The 13,697-nt window shown below is 41.9% G+C and overlaps 1 protein-coding gene across 1 annotated transcript; it reads right to left on the bottom strand.

Annotated features, from left to right (window-relative positions):
- Positions 1-6,224: 6,224 nt before the first annotated feature.
- AWAT1 (acyl-CoA wax alcohol acyltransferase 1) lies at positions 6,225-13,173 on the bottom strand. Its single transcript, XM_025466282.3, has 7 exons — positions 13,041-13,173; positions 12,019-12,126; positions 11,679-11,749; positions 10,585-10,789; positions 9,716-9,887; positions 8,234-8,433; positions 6,225-7,821 (listed from the first exon to the last, which is right to left on the bottom strand). Exons 1-7 carry the CDS (start codon positions 13,114-13,116, stop codon positions 7,667-7,669), a joined length of 987 nt encoding a protein of 328 aa, XP_025322067.2. The 5' UTR covers positions 13,117-13,173; the 3' UTR covers positions 6,225-7,666.
- Between the last annotated feature and the right edge of the window lie 524 nt (positions 13,174-13,697).

The raw sequence follows: 13,697 nt of genomic DNA, 5'->3' as shown, positions 1-13,697 counted from the left end.
GTACCTCTTAATCCCCTCACCTGTTTTACCTATTCCCCATCTCTCCTGGCAACCACTAGTTTGTTCTCTGTATTTGTTGGTTCATTTCTTTTGTTTTTTAGAATCTGCCAATAAGTGATCATATGGTATTTGTCTTACTCTGACTTATTTTACTTAGCATAATATACTCTAGGTCCATCCATGTTGTCACAAATGGCAAGATTTCACTCTTGTTTATGACTAATATTCCATTCGTATATACCACCTCTTCACCCTTTCATCTATCAATAGACACAGGTTGATTCCATATGTTGGCTATTATAAGTAATTCTGCAAAAACCACAGGGATGCATGTATCTTTTCTAATTAGTGTTTTTGTTTTCTTTGGGTAAATACTCTGTAGTGGAATTACTGGGTCATATAATATTTCTATTTTTAATTTTTTGAGGAACCACCATACTGTTTTCCACTTGGGCTGCCATAATTTGGCTATTGTAAATAATGCTGCTATAAACATAGGGATGCATGTATCCCTTTGAATTAAATGTTTTTTTTTATTCTTTGGGTAAATACCCAGTAGTGTAATTGATGGCTCATAAAGTAGTTCTATTTTTAATTTTTTGAATAACCTCCACACTGTTTTCCACAGTGACTGCATCAGTTTGCATTCTCACCAACAATCTTTCATGTTGAAGAATACATTCTAAAGCATGTACTATGAGACAAACAGTGCATGAGGGTTCCTTTTTTGCCACATCCTCACCAATACTTATTCCTTGTGTTTTTGGTTTTAGCCATTCTGATAGGTGTGATATCTCATTGTAGTTTTTTGGTTTGCATTTCCCTGATGGTGAGTGATGTTGAACATCTTTTCATGTGTCTGTTGTCCATCTGTATGTCTTCTTTGGAGAAATGTCTGTTCATGTCTTCTGCCCATTTTGTAATTGGATTATTTGTTTTTTGGGTATTGGGTTGTATAATTTCTTTATATATTTTGGATACTAACCCTTCATCAGGTATGTCACTTGCAAGTAACTTCTCCCATTCTGTAGGTTGCCTTTTAATTTTGTTGATTGTTTCCTTTACTGTGTGGAAGCTTTTTATTTTTATGTGGTCACAATAGTTTATTTTTGCTTGAGTTTCCCTATCCTAAGGAGACATATCTAAAAAAATGTTGCTATGGTAAATGTCAGAGAAATTGCTGCCCGTGCTCCCTTCTTCTATATTCATTATTTATTTCTAATTTTACTCTACTGTGTCTTGTGACTATAGTATATGGAATTTCTACCTTTTATATTAAGAGCATTTTGAATTCAAATACTAAATAATAGTTGTAAAGATTCATGTGCACTTTAAAAGAAAGTATTCCTTGTCCTAATCATTATCATTTGACAGTCTAGTCTACATTACTTGTATTATTCAGCACCATACTTTTTAAAAATTAGCTTTTTGTCTACATGACTTGTCATATTCTGATAGCCAAGTGTTGAAGTCTCCAATCACACTATATGGCAGACCCTTGATGTATGAGGAATTCCAAAGCATGTACTGTGAGACCATATGATTTTCATCCATAAATGCAGAGAAAGTAGAAGTGAAAATTTCAAGTTTCTCCTTTACACCCTTAATGAGGTTAACCATTAGTAAAGACTGACAAAATCAAGTTCTTATTAGTAGAGCCAACAAAAGGCTAAGGAAGAATGGAGGAGGGGGTTATTAATTTTGCCTAGTGAAGGCTTCACTGAGAAGGTGATATTTGATGTGGACTTAAAAGGTGAATATGCTTTACTATGTAGAGAGAAGGCAAAGAAATGTGAAAATATTGAGAAAACATGAAGAAGTCCAGTGTACTACTTTAGACTATGATAGTGGTGATTGGATATTCATGGGGGTCAGAGTATGAAGGGTCTTTGTTGAACTTCATGATGGGGAAGCGTTGAACTCTGACTATAAGTACAGACATCCCCTCTATGAGGCAGCCCTCTGGATATCACTCAAGTACTCTGCTTACTTTCTGCCTCCGTGATTACCTCTGGAGGTCCCTGGACATTTGGCCCACTAGGGTTACCATTCTGGACACTCTTAGTAAATGTTCCTTCCTGCCTTCATATTCCATGATTAAATCTTACTGATTATTTTCCTTGATGATCACTTCATACAACATTACCGTAACATCCAGAGTGAGGAGCAAAACCTTAGAGTATTAGAGTATCTCAAAAATATTCAGGGATGGAGGAGGAGACAGAGGGAGAGCAAGAGATTGCATTGTAGAGGAGAGTCTGAGGCTGAGGAGCAAAGATATGGGGGGAAAGAATTTTTGAGAAGGAGTATGTGACTGATGCTACTAAGAAAGCTGAGTCTTACACTGGAATCCCTTTGTTATTTCACTCGTATAGCCTCATTCCCATGTGTGCCCTTAAGGTTCTTTTCTGGAAAAATTCTGCTGTAGAATGCTCCTCCTGAACAACTCAAACAGGTGAGAATAAATTGAAATCCAATTCCCCTTTTTATTCAATTACTTTAGGTTACCTCTTATGAGGTTTTGACTCATCCAGTTAGTCCCAGTGACTCCTACCAAGGTTTCTCCTACCTAATCTGATAGGCTCCCAAATCAAATCAGCTACTTTCTTTATATTACCAGCAGCCTTCTCTGCCATATCAAGGGGTTTGAACTTTATCTTGTAGACCAGCATTTGCAAGACTCTATTTAGAGAAACACTTAATGTTCCATGAGATGTTAATAGGTGTTATTTGAAATAAGGATTCTATTATCAGGTAAGCTTGGGAAATACTAAATACTCCCTCTTGGATAGTCACAATGCCCATTAGTGTAGTGACGATTCTGAAAATAATTCAGTAAATACATCCATCTAACTTTGTTTAATCCAGCATCTCCCACAGTTATTTGACCACATAATAATTTTTTTCTTTGTAATATTTATTAACATCTGTGGAACATTAATGGTACCCCAAACGTAATTCAAGATATGCTGGTAGAAGCACTGTAGGAGCAAAAAGGGATTTTAAGCAGAGGTCTAACAAGTCAGACTTAGCATTAATAAGAGCACTCTGGCACCAGTGTGATAAATGGATTGGTGATAGAGGACTCTAGTAGAAGTAGTGGCAATTATCTAGAAATTGCTTTGACTAGGTTCTGACAGTGGAGAGGGAAGATGACACATTGGATTAATATCAAGGTGGTAAAATTAACAGGATCTGGTGATAAAATGTGAGATTGGGAGGGTTAAGATGTTTCACCTGCTATCGGATGTGTTGATATTAAGGTGTTTGTTAAAAATTGGTAAGCTGGATATATTGGTTTTGAGGGAAATCACTTATGAGAGAAATCTGGGTTAGAAATAGATATTTCAGGGATCCCTGGGTGGCTCAGTGGTTTAGCGCCTGCCTTCGGCCCAGGGCATGATCCTAGAGTCCCGGGATCCAGTTCCATGTCGGACTTCCTGCGTGGAGCCTGCTTCTCCCTCTGCCTGTGTCTCTGCCTCTCTCTCTCTCTGTCTTTCATGAATAAATAGATAAAATCTTTTAAAAAAGAGAAATACTAACATTCAACAAAGCAGGAAAGACTATCCACTTTCCAGTGAGACAGTCTCTTCAATAAATGGTGCTGGGAAAATTGGACATCCACATGCAGAAGAATGAAACTAGACCATTCTGTTACACCATACACAAAGATAAACTCAAAATGGATGAAAGATCTAAATGGGAGACAAGATTTCATCAAAATCCTAGAGGAGAACACAGGCAACACCCTTTTTGAACTTGGCCACAGCAACTTCTTGCAAGATACATCTATGAAGGCAAGGGAAACAAAAGCAAAAATGAATTATGGGGACTTCATCAAGATAAGAAGCTTCTGCACAGCAAAAAAAAAAAACAGTCAACAAAACTAAAAGACAACCTACTGAATGGGAGAAGATATTTGCAAATGACATAGCAGATAAAGGGCTAGTATCCGAGATCTATAAAGAACTTATTAAACTCAACACCAAAGAAACAAACAATCCAATCATGAAATGGGCAAAAGACATGAACAGAAATTTCACAGAGGAAGACATAGACATGGCCAACAAGCACATGAGAAAATGCTCCGCATCACTTGCCATCAGGGAAATACAAATCCAAACCACAATGAGATACCACCTCACACCAGTGAGAATGGTGAAGATTAACAAGACAGGAAACAACAAATGTTGGAGAGGATGTGGAGAAAGGGGAACCCTCTTGCACTGTTGGTGGGAATGTGAACTGGTGCAGCCACTCTGGAAAACTGTGTGGAGGTTCCTCAAAGAGTTAAAAATAGACCTGCCCTACGACCCAGCAATTGCACTGCGGGGGATTTACCGCAAAGATACAGATGCAGTGAAACGCCGGGACACCTGCACCCGAAGGTTTATAGCAGCAATGTCCACAATAGTCAAACTGTGGAAGGAGCCTCGGTGTCCATCGAAAGATGAATGGATAAGGAAGCTGTGGTCTATGTATACAATGGAATATTACTCAGCCATTAGAAACGACAAATACCCACTATTTGCTTCAACGTGGAGGGACCTAGAAGGTATTATGCTGAGTGAAATAAGTCAATCGGAAAAGGACAAACATTATATGGTCTCATTCATTTGGGGAACATAAAAATTAGTGAAAGGGAATAAAGGGAAGGAGAGAAAATGATTGAAAATATCAGTGAGGATGACAAAACATGAGAGACACCTAACTCTGGGAAATGAACAAGGGGTAGTGGAAGGGGAGGTGGGCGGGGGGTGGGGGTGACTGGGTGATGGGCACTGAGAGGGACACTTGACGAGATGAGCACTGGGTGTTATGCTATATGTTGGCAAATTGAACTCCAATAAAATTTTTTTTAAAAAAAGAGATAGATATTTCAGATTGAAACAGTATAAAGTGAAAGATAGGGTGGGACCCCACCAAAACTGAATATTTAAGAAGTATGAAATAAGAAAAGTAAAAAAGGTAATCTAATTTTCCCCTTTATTGAGATACAATGTATAACATTGTGTAAGTTTAAGGTGTACAACATGATGATTTGATATACATATATATTGCAAAGTGATTACAATAAGGTTAGTTAACATATCCAACACTTCGCATAATTACACTTTTTTGTAATAAGAACATTTAAGATCTACTTCCTTAGCAATTTTCGAGTGTATATTATTGTTAATTTAAATCATCATCCTGTACATTAGATCCCCAGAAATCATTCATCTCTAATTGGAAACTTGTACTCATCAGCATTGGCCAACATCTCCCCACTTCCCTTATTCCCTAGCCCCTGGCAATCACCATTCTATACAATGTTTTTATGAGATTGGCTTTTTTTCTTTTAGATTTCACATATAAGTGAGATCTTACAGTTTTTGTCTTTCTCTGACTTATTTCACTTGGCATGATGCTTTCAAAGTCCATCCATGTTGCAAATGGCAGGATTTCCTTCTTTTTAAAGGTGAATAATATTCCATTATATTCCACATCTTATTTATTCATTCATCTGTCAATGAACACTTAGGCTATTTCCATGTCTTGGCTCTTGTGAGTAATGTTGCAAAGAATACGGGGTGCAGATATCCCATTGAGATAATAATTTCACTTCCTATGGAAGTGCCCAGGTGTGGGATTGCTGGATCATATGGCAGTTCTATTTTTAATTTTTTGAGGAACCTCCATACTGTTTTCCATACTGGCTGCACCAATTTACATTTCCACCATTAGTGCATGAGGACTTGCTTTTCTCTACATCCTTGCCAACACTTATCTTTTGTCTTTTTGATAGTAGTCATCCTAACAGGTATGAGGTAATATCTCATTGTGGTTTTGATTTGCACTTCCCTAATGATTAGTGATGTTAAGCATCTTTTTTATGTATCTGTTGGCTATTTGGATGTCTTTAGAAAAATGTCTATTTAAGTCTGCTGCCCACTTTAAAATCAGATTTTTTTTGCTATTCAGTTGAATGAATTTTTAAATGATCTTTTCACTTTTGTTCCTTCACTACTTTTTTTTTGTATAGTTGACACATAATATTATGTTAGTTTCAAGTGTATACCTTTGCTGTGTTTTTTTAAAAATTTTATTTATTCATGAGAGACACACAGAGAGAAGCAGAGATATAGGCAGAGGGAGAAGCAGGCTCCCTGCGGGAGCCCAATGCAGGACTTGATCCCAGGACCCCAGGATCACACCCTGAGCTGAAGGCAGACACTCAACCACTGAGCCACCCAGGCGTCCCTTTGCTGTGTTTTTAAGAGTGTCTTTTGTTGGTTGCCTTATGAAGGAAGAGACATCTGTATTTTTATTTACTCTTTTAAAATTCTCAGAATGCAACTTTAGGAAAAACTTTTAAGCAGAACTTAGTAAGACTTTAAAATATAGTTATGAAGCAGATTTCCCATGGTAGACTCTTGTATGGTAGCAAATGCCTTGGGATTATGGTGTTAGAGGACCATCATGAGGACAAAGTGACCTCTGTGAAATGCCTCTGCCAACTGAAAAGTAATCCTGAATAAGTTCCCTTTGATTTATCTGAAAGGCACACTTGTTAGCTTAGTGGTGTGGAGATAAAGGAAGCCTTCATATTTGTAGACAGAAGATTGCCACACAAAAATCTGTATATGGGGATCCCTGGGTGGCGCAGCGGTTTGGCGCCTGCCTTTGGCCCAGGGCGCGATCCTGGAGACCTGGGATCGAATCCCACGTCGGGCTCCCGGTGCATGGAGCCTGCTTCTCCCTCTGCCTGTGTCTCTGCCTCTCTCTCTCTCTCTCCTCTGTGACTATCATGAATAAATAAATAAAATCTTTAAAAAAAAATCTGTATATGAATGTTTCTAGCAGTGTAGGCATAGTAGGCAAAAAGTGGAAACAATCCAAAAGTCCATCAACTGGTGAATGGATAAAAACTGTTGTGTATACATGCAATGGAATATTATTCAGCCACAAAAAGAATGAAGTACTGATACATGCTACAACCTGGATAAACCTTGAAAACATTATGCTAAGAGGAAGAAGCCAGTCCTAATAAACCACATAGTCCATTACTCCATTTATATGAAATGTCCAGAAATGGAAAATCCATAGAGACAAAAAGTAGACTAATGTTTACTAGTGGCTGGGAGAGATGAAGGAATGGGGAGTGACTGCTAATGTGTACTGGCTTTCTTATTTGTGGTGCTGAACAATGTTCGAAAATTAGTGGTTGCACAACTCTGTGAATATACTAAATATTACTGAATTTTACAATTTAAACAAGTTAAACTTATAGTATGCAAAATATCCCAATTGAAAATGCATTATGATAAAACAAGAACAACCTGAGTGGTAGCTACTCAAACTGTTTGGTTATCATTTGAGTCCTTCAGGACCCAGGGGGTTGGGCTTAGGGAAGAAAGCCAGTAAGGGGGGAGGCAGGAAGCATGTCTGCCCCTAGCATGCCCATGGTTGGGTCAGAGGGGCCTCAGGATGCCCCCTTTTGCAGAATGACTGAGTAAAGCTCCTCAGAACAGCAACTACAAGGGCTTTGTGGCAAGGAAGGAATTCCTAATGTCCTCCCCTACCATACACAGCCTTCCTTTATCTCCTTTTCTCTCCCTTTTGGTTAGCAGCAAATGAGTCTCCTCTCCAAAGAACATGCTCTTGGGCATGCAAGCTCATTCGGTCACACGAAAAGCAGCTTTTGGGTCGCTGAGCAACCATACTGGGTCTTATGCTGGTCAAACAGTTTGCACAGGGCATCCATATAGAGTGCATGATATTTGTCCACCACTTCCGGGCTTGGTTTTTCAATTTTGGGCAGAGGCAGAGGCTCCCCAACTGGAGATGGAAAAAGAGAAGGGGCAAGTGTTAGAATCTTCTCTTCCTTTAACCACCTTCTTCCCTGAGCCAGATCCTTTCACTTGCCAAGTCGGATCTCAGATTCTCCCTCTCTGCCACCCTTTTCTTTGGTGGGGGTGGGGAGGAAAGGGCTGAGGTTGAGGTCAAGAAAAGTTGAGGTAGGGCAGTCCCGGTGGCTCAGTGGTTTAGCGCTGCCTTCAGCCCAGGGCGTGATCCTGGAGACCCGGAATTGAGTTTCATGTCGGGTTCCCTGCGTGGAGCCTGCTTCTCCTTCTGCCTGTGTCTCTGCCTCTCTGTCTGTCTGTCTGTCTGTCTCTCATGAATAAATAAATTTTAAAAAATCTTTAAAAAAAAGAGCTGAGGTGGCCTTGGGGCTAAAAGCAGCACTCACCTACAGTGATGATGGGCAGTGAGTATGGCAGGAGCCCATTGGAGCCTTGGCAGAAGCCTCTTCCATAGAAGATACAAAAATAGAAACCAAAGATACTGCGGAAGCAGCTCTGGAACTTGTACATCCAGCTGTCCTTATGGAATAACACCTGTTCATATACCTCAGTTTCTCCAAAAGTGAAGGTGGGAACCAGATGTGCCCTGAAAGAAAACCTCAATTTATTTCTCAAACACAGGCTACAAATGAGAATCACCCAGGAAGAACCCTGGCCAGGCTTCTACCTATATAAAATCCCTGTGACATAAAGCATTTCTTCTTGCACTGAACAGGGCTCCTGTATTTATTGTCTTTTGTCTTGAAATTTTCAAGTCCAGTGAGAATGCTATCTCTGGGCAAGATCACAAGGGCAAGATATGGGGGTGTAGGGAAGGAAGAGGGTTTTGGGCAGAGATCCCCAAAAACCTATATCATGTAAAGAAAAGCTTCCAAGGGGATCCCTGGGTGGCGCAGTGGTTTAGCGCCTGCCTTTGGCCCAGAGACAGTGCAGAGACAGTGCAGGGCACAGTGTGTGTGTGTGTGGGGGGGTATTTTCTTTATCTTACAGATCCAGAAGCCCAGGTTCTGAAGGGAAAAAGTCATTCAGGCAGTCAGTGAGTGACAGGACCTGGACTAGAACCCAGGATTCCTTCCTCTCATCTCAGAACTCTCTCCTATGTTATGCTCCAAACTGATGAACAGGCCCTTCAGGCAAGAGCCTTAGATGAACTACTTCCCTTTCCTTTGAATCTACAATAGGACAATTGTCTCTGTGTTCACTAGGCTGACCTCCTGACCTTACGGTGCACCCCACCGCTCCAGCCTTGGGCACCTGCTCTTTTCCTGCTATCTTTATGCCTGAATTAAAGTGGCTAATAATTATCTACCAGTTACTGTGTGACAGACACATGTAGATGTTTTCTGTAGATGACTTCATTTAAGCCCCACAATGACCATATGAAGTAGGTACAATTATTTGTAACCACATTATGAAAATGAAAACACCAAGACTCAGAATGGTTAAGTAATCTGTCTCAGAGTGCACAGTAAGTTATGGAGCCAGGGTTTCAAATCAGGCCCCCTTACTTCAGATTCCATGCACATACTCACCATACTGTACTGCCTGTCCCTTTCATTTACCATTAACAAACAGATATAGATATTAATATTAATAGAGATGATGTGGGCATCATCTGTATATTAAGGGAGTCCTAGACAAGCCCTCTGATAATGAATCTTGGTTTCTTGCTTGGCTTCCTAAGAATTGGTCCAGTTTGGTTAGAAGGAGTGGATGACATAAACTTTTTTAAAATTCTAGGACCATCTCCCCTCTGCACTAGTAAGTTCCATGAGAGCAAGACTCATATCTGATTAATCTTGGCATCACCTAGTAGGTGATACTGCTCAGAGAAGGCCACCCACCCTAGCCCAGGGAGGAACACCTACCCATGCTGGAGGGCTGTGCGCACAAACCCTTTGCGCTTCTGGAGGATGAGGGTGGTAGTGTTGGGCACACTTTGCAGGGCCTCTCCCACCCCTCCCACTACGATGCCCACGAGGTTGCCAGTGCCGTGGCTTAGCAGGTAGTCGATAGCTGGCTGGCTCACAGAGCACACACCTAAAGAGAATCAAGGAGCAGAGACAGGAGCGAAATAAGGAGAGGAGAAAATAGCTAAGAGAGAACCCCTCTGCTCTACTCCTCATTGGCTTGTTTGTACGCCCTCTGTTCCCATGAGTCCCAGAAGGAGAATCAATGAGACGGGACAAAGGGTGTGGAAAAAAGAAGGCTGTAGGCGAACCCAACATGTTTCACTTTGAGGCAATATCTCCACTTCATTGGAGGCACTGAGTCAAAACTATAGTAGGAAGGTTTCCAGTGGTATAACTAGAAGGACTTTCTGAATATCAACTATAATCTTACTCTTTTCCTTTCCTCTATTGCCTTTAAATAGCAAAAGTTATTATTTACTGAGCATATACTCTGTGGTAGGCACCATATTGAATACTTTACTTGTATTATCTCATTTAGCCATCAAACCACATCTGAGGTTGGACTATTATCGTCAGCATCACCTTGCTGATCAAGAAACTGAGACCAATAGCATGCCGAAGACCACACAGTAGCTGGCTCTGTGTGACTCCACACAGAGCCAGGATTCAAACCCAGACAGTTTAACTCCAGAATATATGCTTTAACTACTATGCTATGATGGGAGTGAGTGAGAGTTGGTTGAGAGGTAGGGGATGGGGCTTTAAAAGGTGCATCCCCTAGCAGAAAATGGGCCAGAAGCTCCACTAAGTATGGTCAGAGTTACCTTTGGCCATGAGGTACTCCCTAACAAGGGGGATCTTGAAAAACCAGGACAGTGTGGCCAAGTGGGGAGTGATGCCTGGGAAGATCTTTGAGAAGCCTGTGGCTTCAGTGCAGAAGTTGCAGAAGGCTCCAAAGGTCAAGATGCCATGGGGGTGAACCCCCATGAGATAGTTGTGCTTCGGTGACAGGTCTTTAGTCTTCAGGATCTGCAGCCATGGAGAGAAGTGCCAGAGGTGGTGAAATGAGATCATGTGAAGAAGCAAGGGTGAAGACACTTCAGTAATCAGGACAATATCTAAAGCAGAGCTTTTCAACATAGGCCATGAGTGGGTTTCAAGGAGCCAAGATATTGGTTTCCTTAGCTCCTGGGAAACCAGGTAGGATCTGGGGCAGCTAGAACTGCTGGGTTTTTTGCCTATGGTTACAAGTAGTTTAGGTCATTTATCTCAGTGCTTTTTTGCATGGTATCATTTTGTAAGAGTGCTATTATGTGAAAAGTTCGGCAAGCTCTGCTCTGAAAATTAAGGCAATGTTTGTTGTCTACTCCAAAGAATGCTCAGAGGATCAGCATAGCAGTACATTTCTAGAAGTCTTCCTAATATGCTCTCCTCTCAACCCCTTTCCAGTTTCTGCCTAACTAACTTCTGCTAAACTTGAAAACCCTGCCTAAGCATCACCATGTCTGTGAAGCTTTTTCTTACCCCTCATCTGAACTACTTGTATACCTTGTACCAAATCATAAATACATACTTGTCTATCCTTCTCATTAGATGTGAGCACCTTGATGGCAGATTGCATCCTGATCACTTCTCTGTACCTCTAACATGTGGTATAGAGTAAGCTTTCAATCAGTGTTTGTTAAACAGAACTGTATTTGCATTTCCATGTGTATCATCTGCTAGGTCATGCCAAGGGTGTCTAAAGTATGCTCGCAGAGTAGCAAGTAACCAGCAGCGCCGTTGGGTCCTGAAGTATGTCTGGCCTGCACTGAGACTTCTCTGGTATGCTCATTTTCCTTATGGACAACCCTAGTTACTTAGCATAAATGCCCAGTATTTTGGGAACTGTGGGAGATGTTGGGGAAAAGACACTTACCGTAATGGGAAAATAGTTCTTGAGGTGGGTCCAGGCACACCAATTCCTTACCCAGGCTGAATGCCTTCCACCTGAGACAGAAATATCAGTGGGGATGGTGTCTGTGTGTGCCAACCCCATCCCTCCCGCTTACTCAGGGCTTTCCTAACAGCATGGAGGGAGCATGGCTCTGCTAGAGAGGTGGAAAAGGAAATGGCCCCAAGACAGTCTTGGCTGGTCCAGGTCCTGTGTCTCTGAGAATTTGGATGAGGGACTTGTGGCATGGTGAGTGGGACTCTCTGGTTACAAGTTAAGCTGGAACATTCTTAGGCCTTGTTCTTTCTAGGTCCATAAGTCTTACCTTGCTCTGGGGTCTTCCAGTCCAGGAAAAACCAGATAAAGTAAAGCACTGGTAGTGGCCACAAGGATGTAAACAGCAAGTAAATGAGCAATGGCTGCAAGATCCAAACTGATGAAGGAGCAGGTCAGACCAAAATTGGGCTGCCAGCAAAACTTGCCCATATACGTCCCCATTAAGAGCTCTCTAAACTACTCAAGCCCCTGTTCCTGGCCTTCTGCACAGTCCAACTCTTGCCCATCCAGAATCCATGTCTACTTGTCCTTCAAACATTCCCTCTCTCATCTACCATACACCAGCCCTATTTCTCTAATTCCCTATCATCCCCATCTACTTGCTTCCCCATCCACTCACCATCCCTCTACTGCTCCCTGCTTACCATTTTCCCCCTGCTCCCATTCATCCACCATCTTTTCCTTCTTGTCTCCTGTCTCCTTCACTGTCCACCATCCCCAAACCCTAGTTAAGCCACAAGCTCGTCATCTTTCCTTGCCCATATACTAGCCACATCTCCTCACACCCTGCCACCTAAGCATCTGCATCCCTCTACTGTTTTCCATTCACCATTCCTTCCATTATCACTCTCTCCCCACATGCTATCACCTCACCCCATCCCAGAATGGTAAACTCTATGGTATAAACATAGGCTATACTTCTCCAAGTCTGTAATTCTAATGCTTCTTCAGTCCCACTCTCCATGCTTCCTTATTCTGGTAGATATACAGGCCTATTCCCTAGGCCTCATTTCCCCCTTCCAGATAGTGAGGATTAAGAAGTGGCTAAAATTAGCCAGATCTACTCATAACCATCATGACCCTGTTCTACCCCTCTGTTTGTTCTCACTGTGTCCTGTGGTATCTCCTCTTTCTCCAGGGCAATCATGGAACTCAAGTCTTATTCTGTAGTATCCTCTGAGATGATCAAAGATAGGACATGAGATTTCCCATGAGCATGAAATTCACCCCAGATCCGGCCCTGGCCTCTGACTCTGGTTTCTTGCTGTGCGCTCTTGGATCAGTACTCACACATGGCAAGGTAGCTCAAGGGCCATTGTAGAAGTATCAGACTCTGGAAGTGCGTAGGCTGCTTGAGACAAGGCATGATGCTCAGAAACCTGAGGAGACAAAGATCCCAGAACACTCTTCCAACCAGTGGTGGCACCAGCCTCTGGAAGCTCACTCGACAGTGATTTGAATGCATATGATCAGGAGGATTTTCACCTCTCTTTTCCTTCTTTGTCCTGCCCCACACCTATGACCCACTGCAGGAGGCAGGCTTTGGAGTACCAAGGACTGCCCTATCAGGTCTGAACCCTGGGCCCTGGCCATTTGCCCTTTGACTCTTTCCTGAGATTATTAAGAAATCAGGATGAAGAAAGGTAAGGACTACCATCTAGTCCTAGTGACTCAGAGACCAAGAGAAGGGAAATACCTTTCATAGGCCACTCTGAGACTACAGGGGTTGTGATCTCAGTGAGGTGGCTGGTGGTCAGGGAGCTCTAGATAGTTTTTGGGGTGGGGATAACCTAGTATAGATTTTTGTTGAGAGACACTATTGTCCTGAAGTAACCTGGCTTGGGATGTCCCCTCTTTTAACTTGCTATTACAAAAATTTCCAGGGCAGCCTGGGTGGCTCAGCGGTTTAGAACCTGCCTTCGGCCCAGGTGATGATCCTGGACACCT

The sequence above is a fragment of the Canis lupus genome, chromosome X (assembly GCF_003254725.2).
Source record: "Canis lupus dingo isolate Sandy chromosome X, ASM325472v2, whole genome shotgun sequence".
Lineage (NCBI taxonomy): Eukaryota > Metazoa > Chordata > Mammalia > Carnivora > Canidae > Canis > Canis lupus.
The sequence above is the reverse complement of the archived record's forward strand: the minus strand, read 5'-3'. Positions and strand labels throughout refer to the sequence as shown.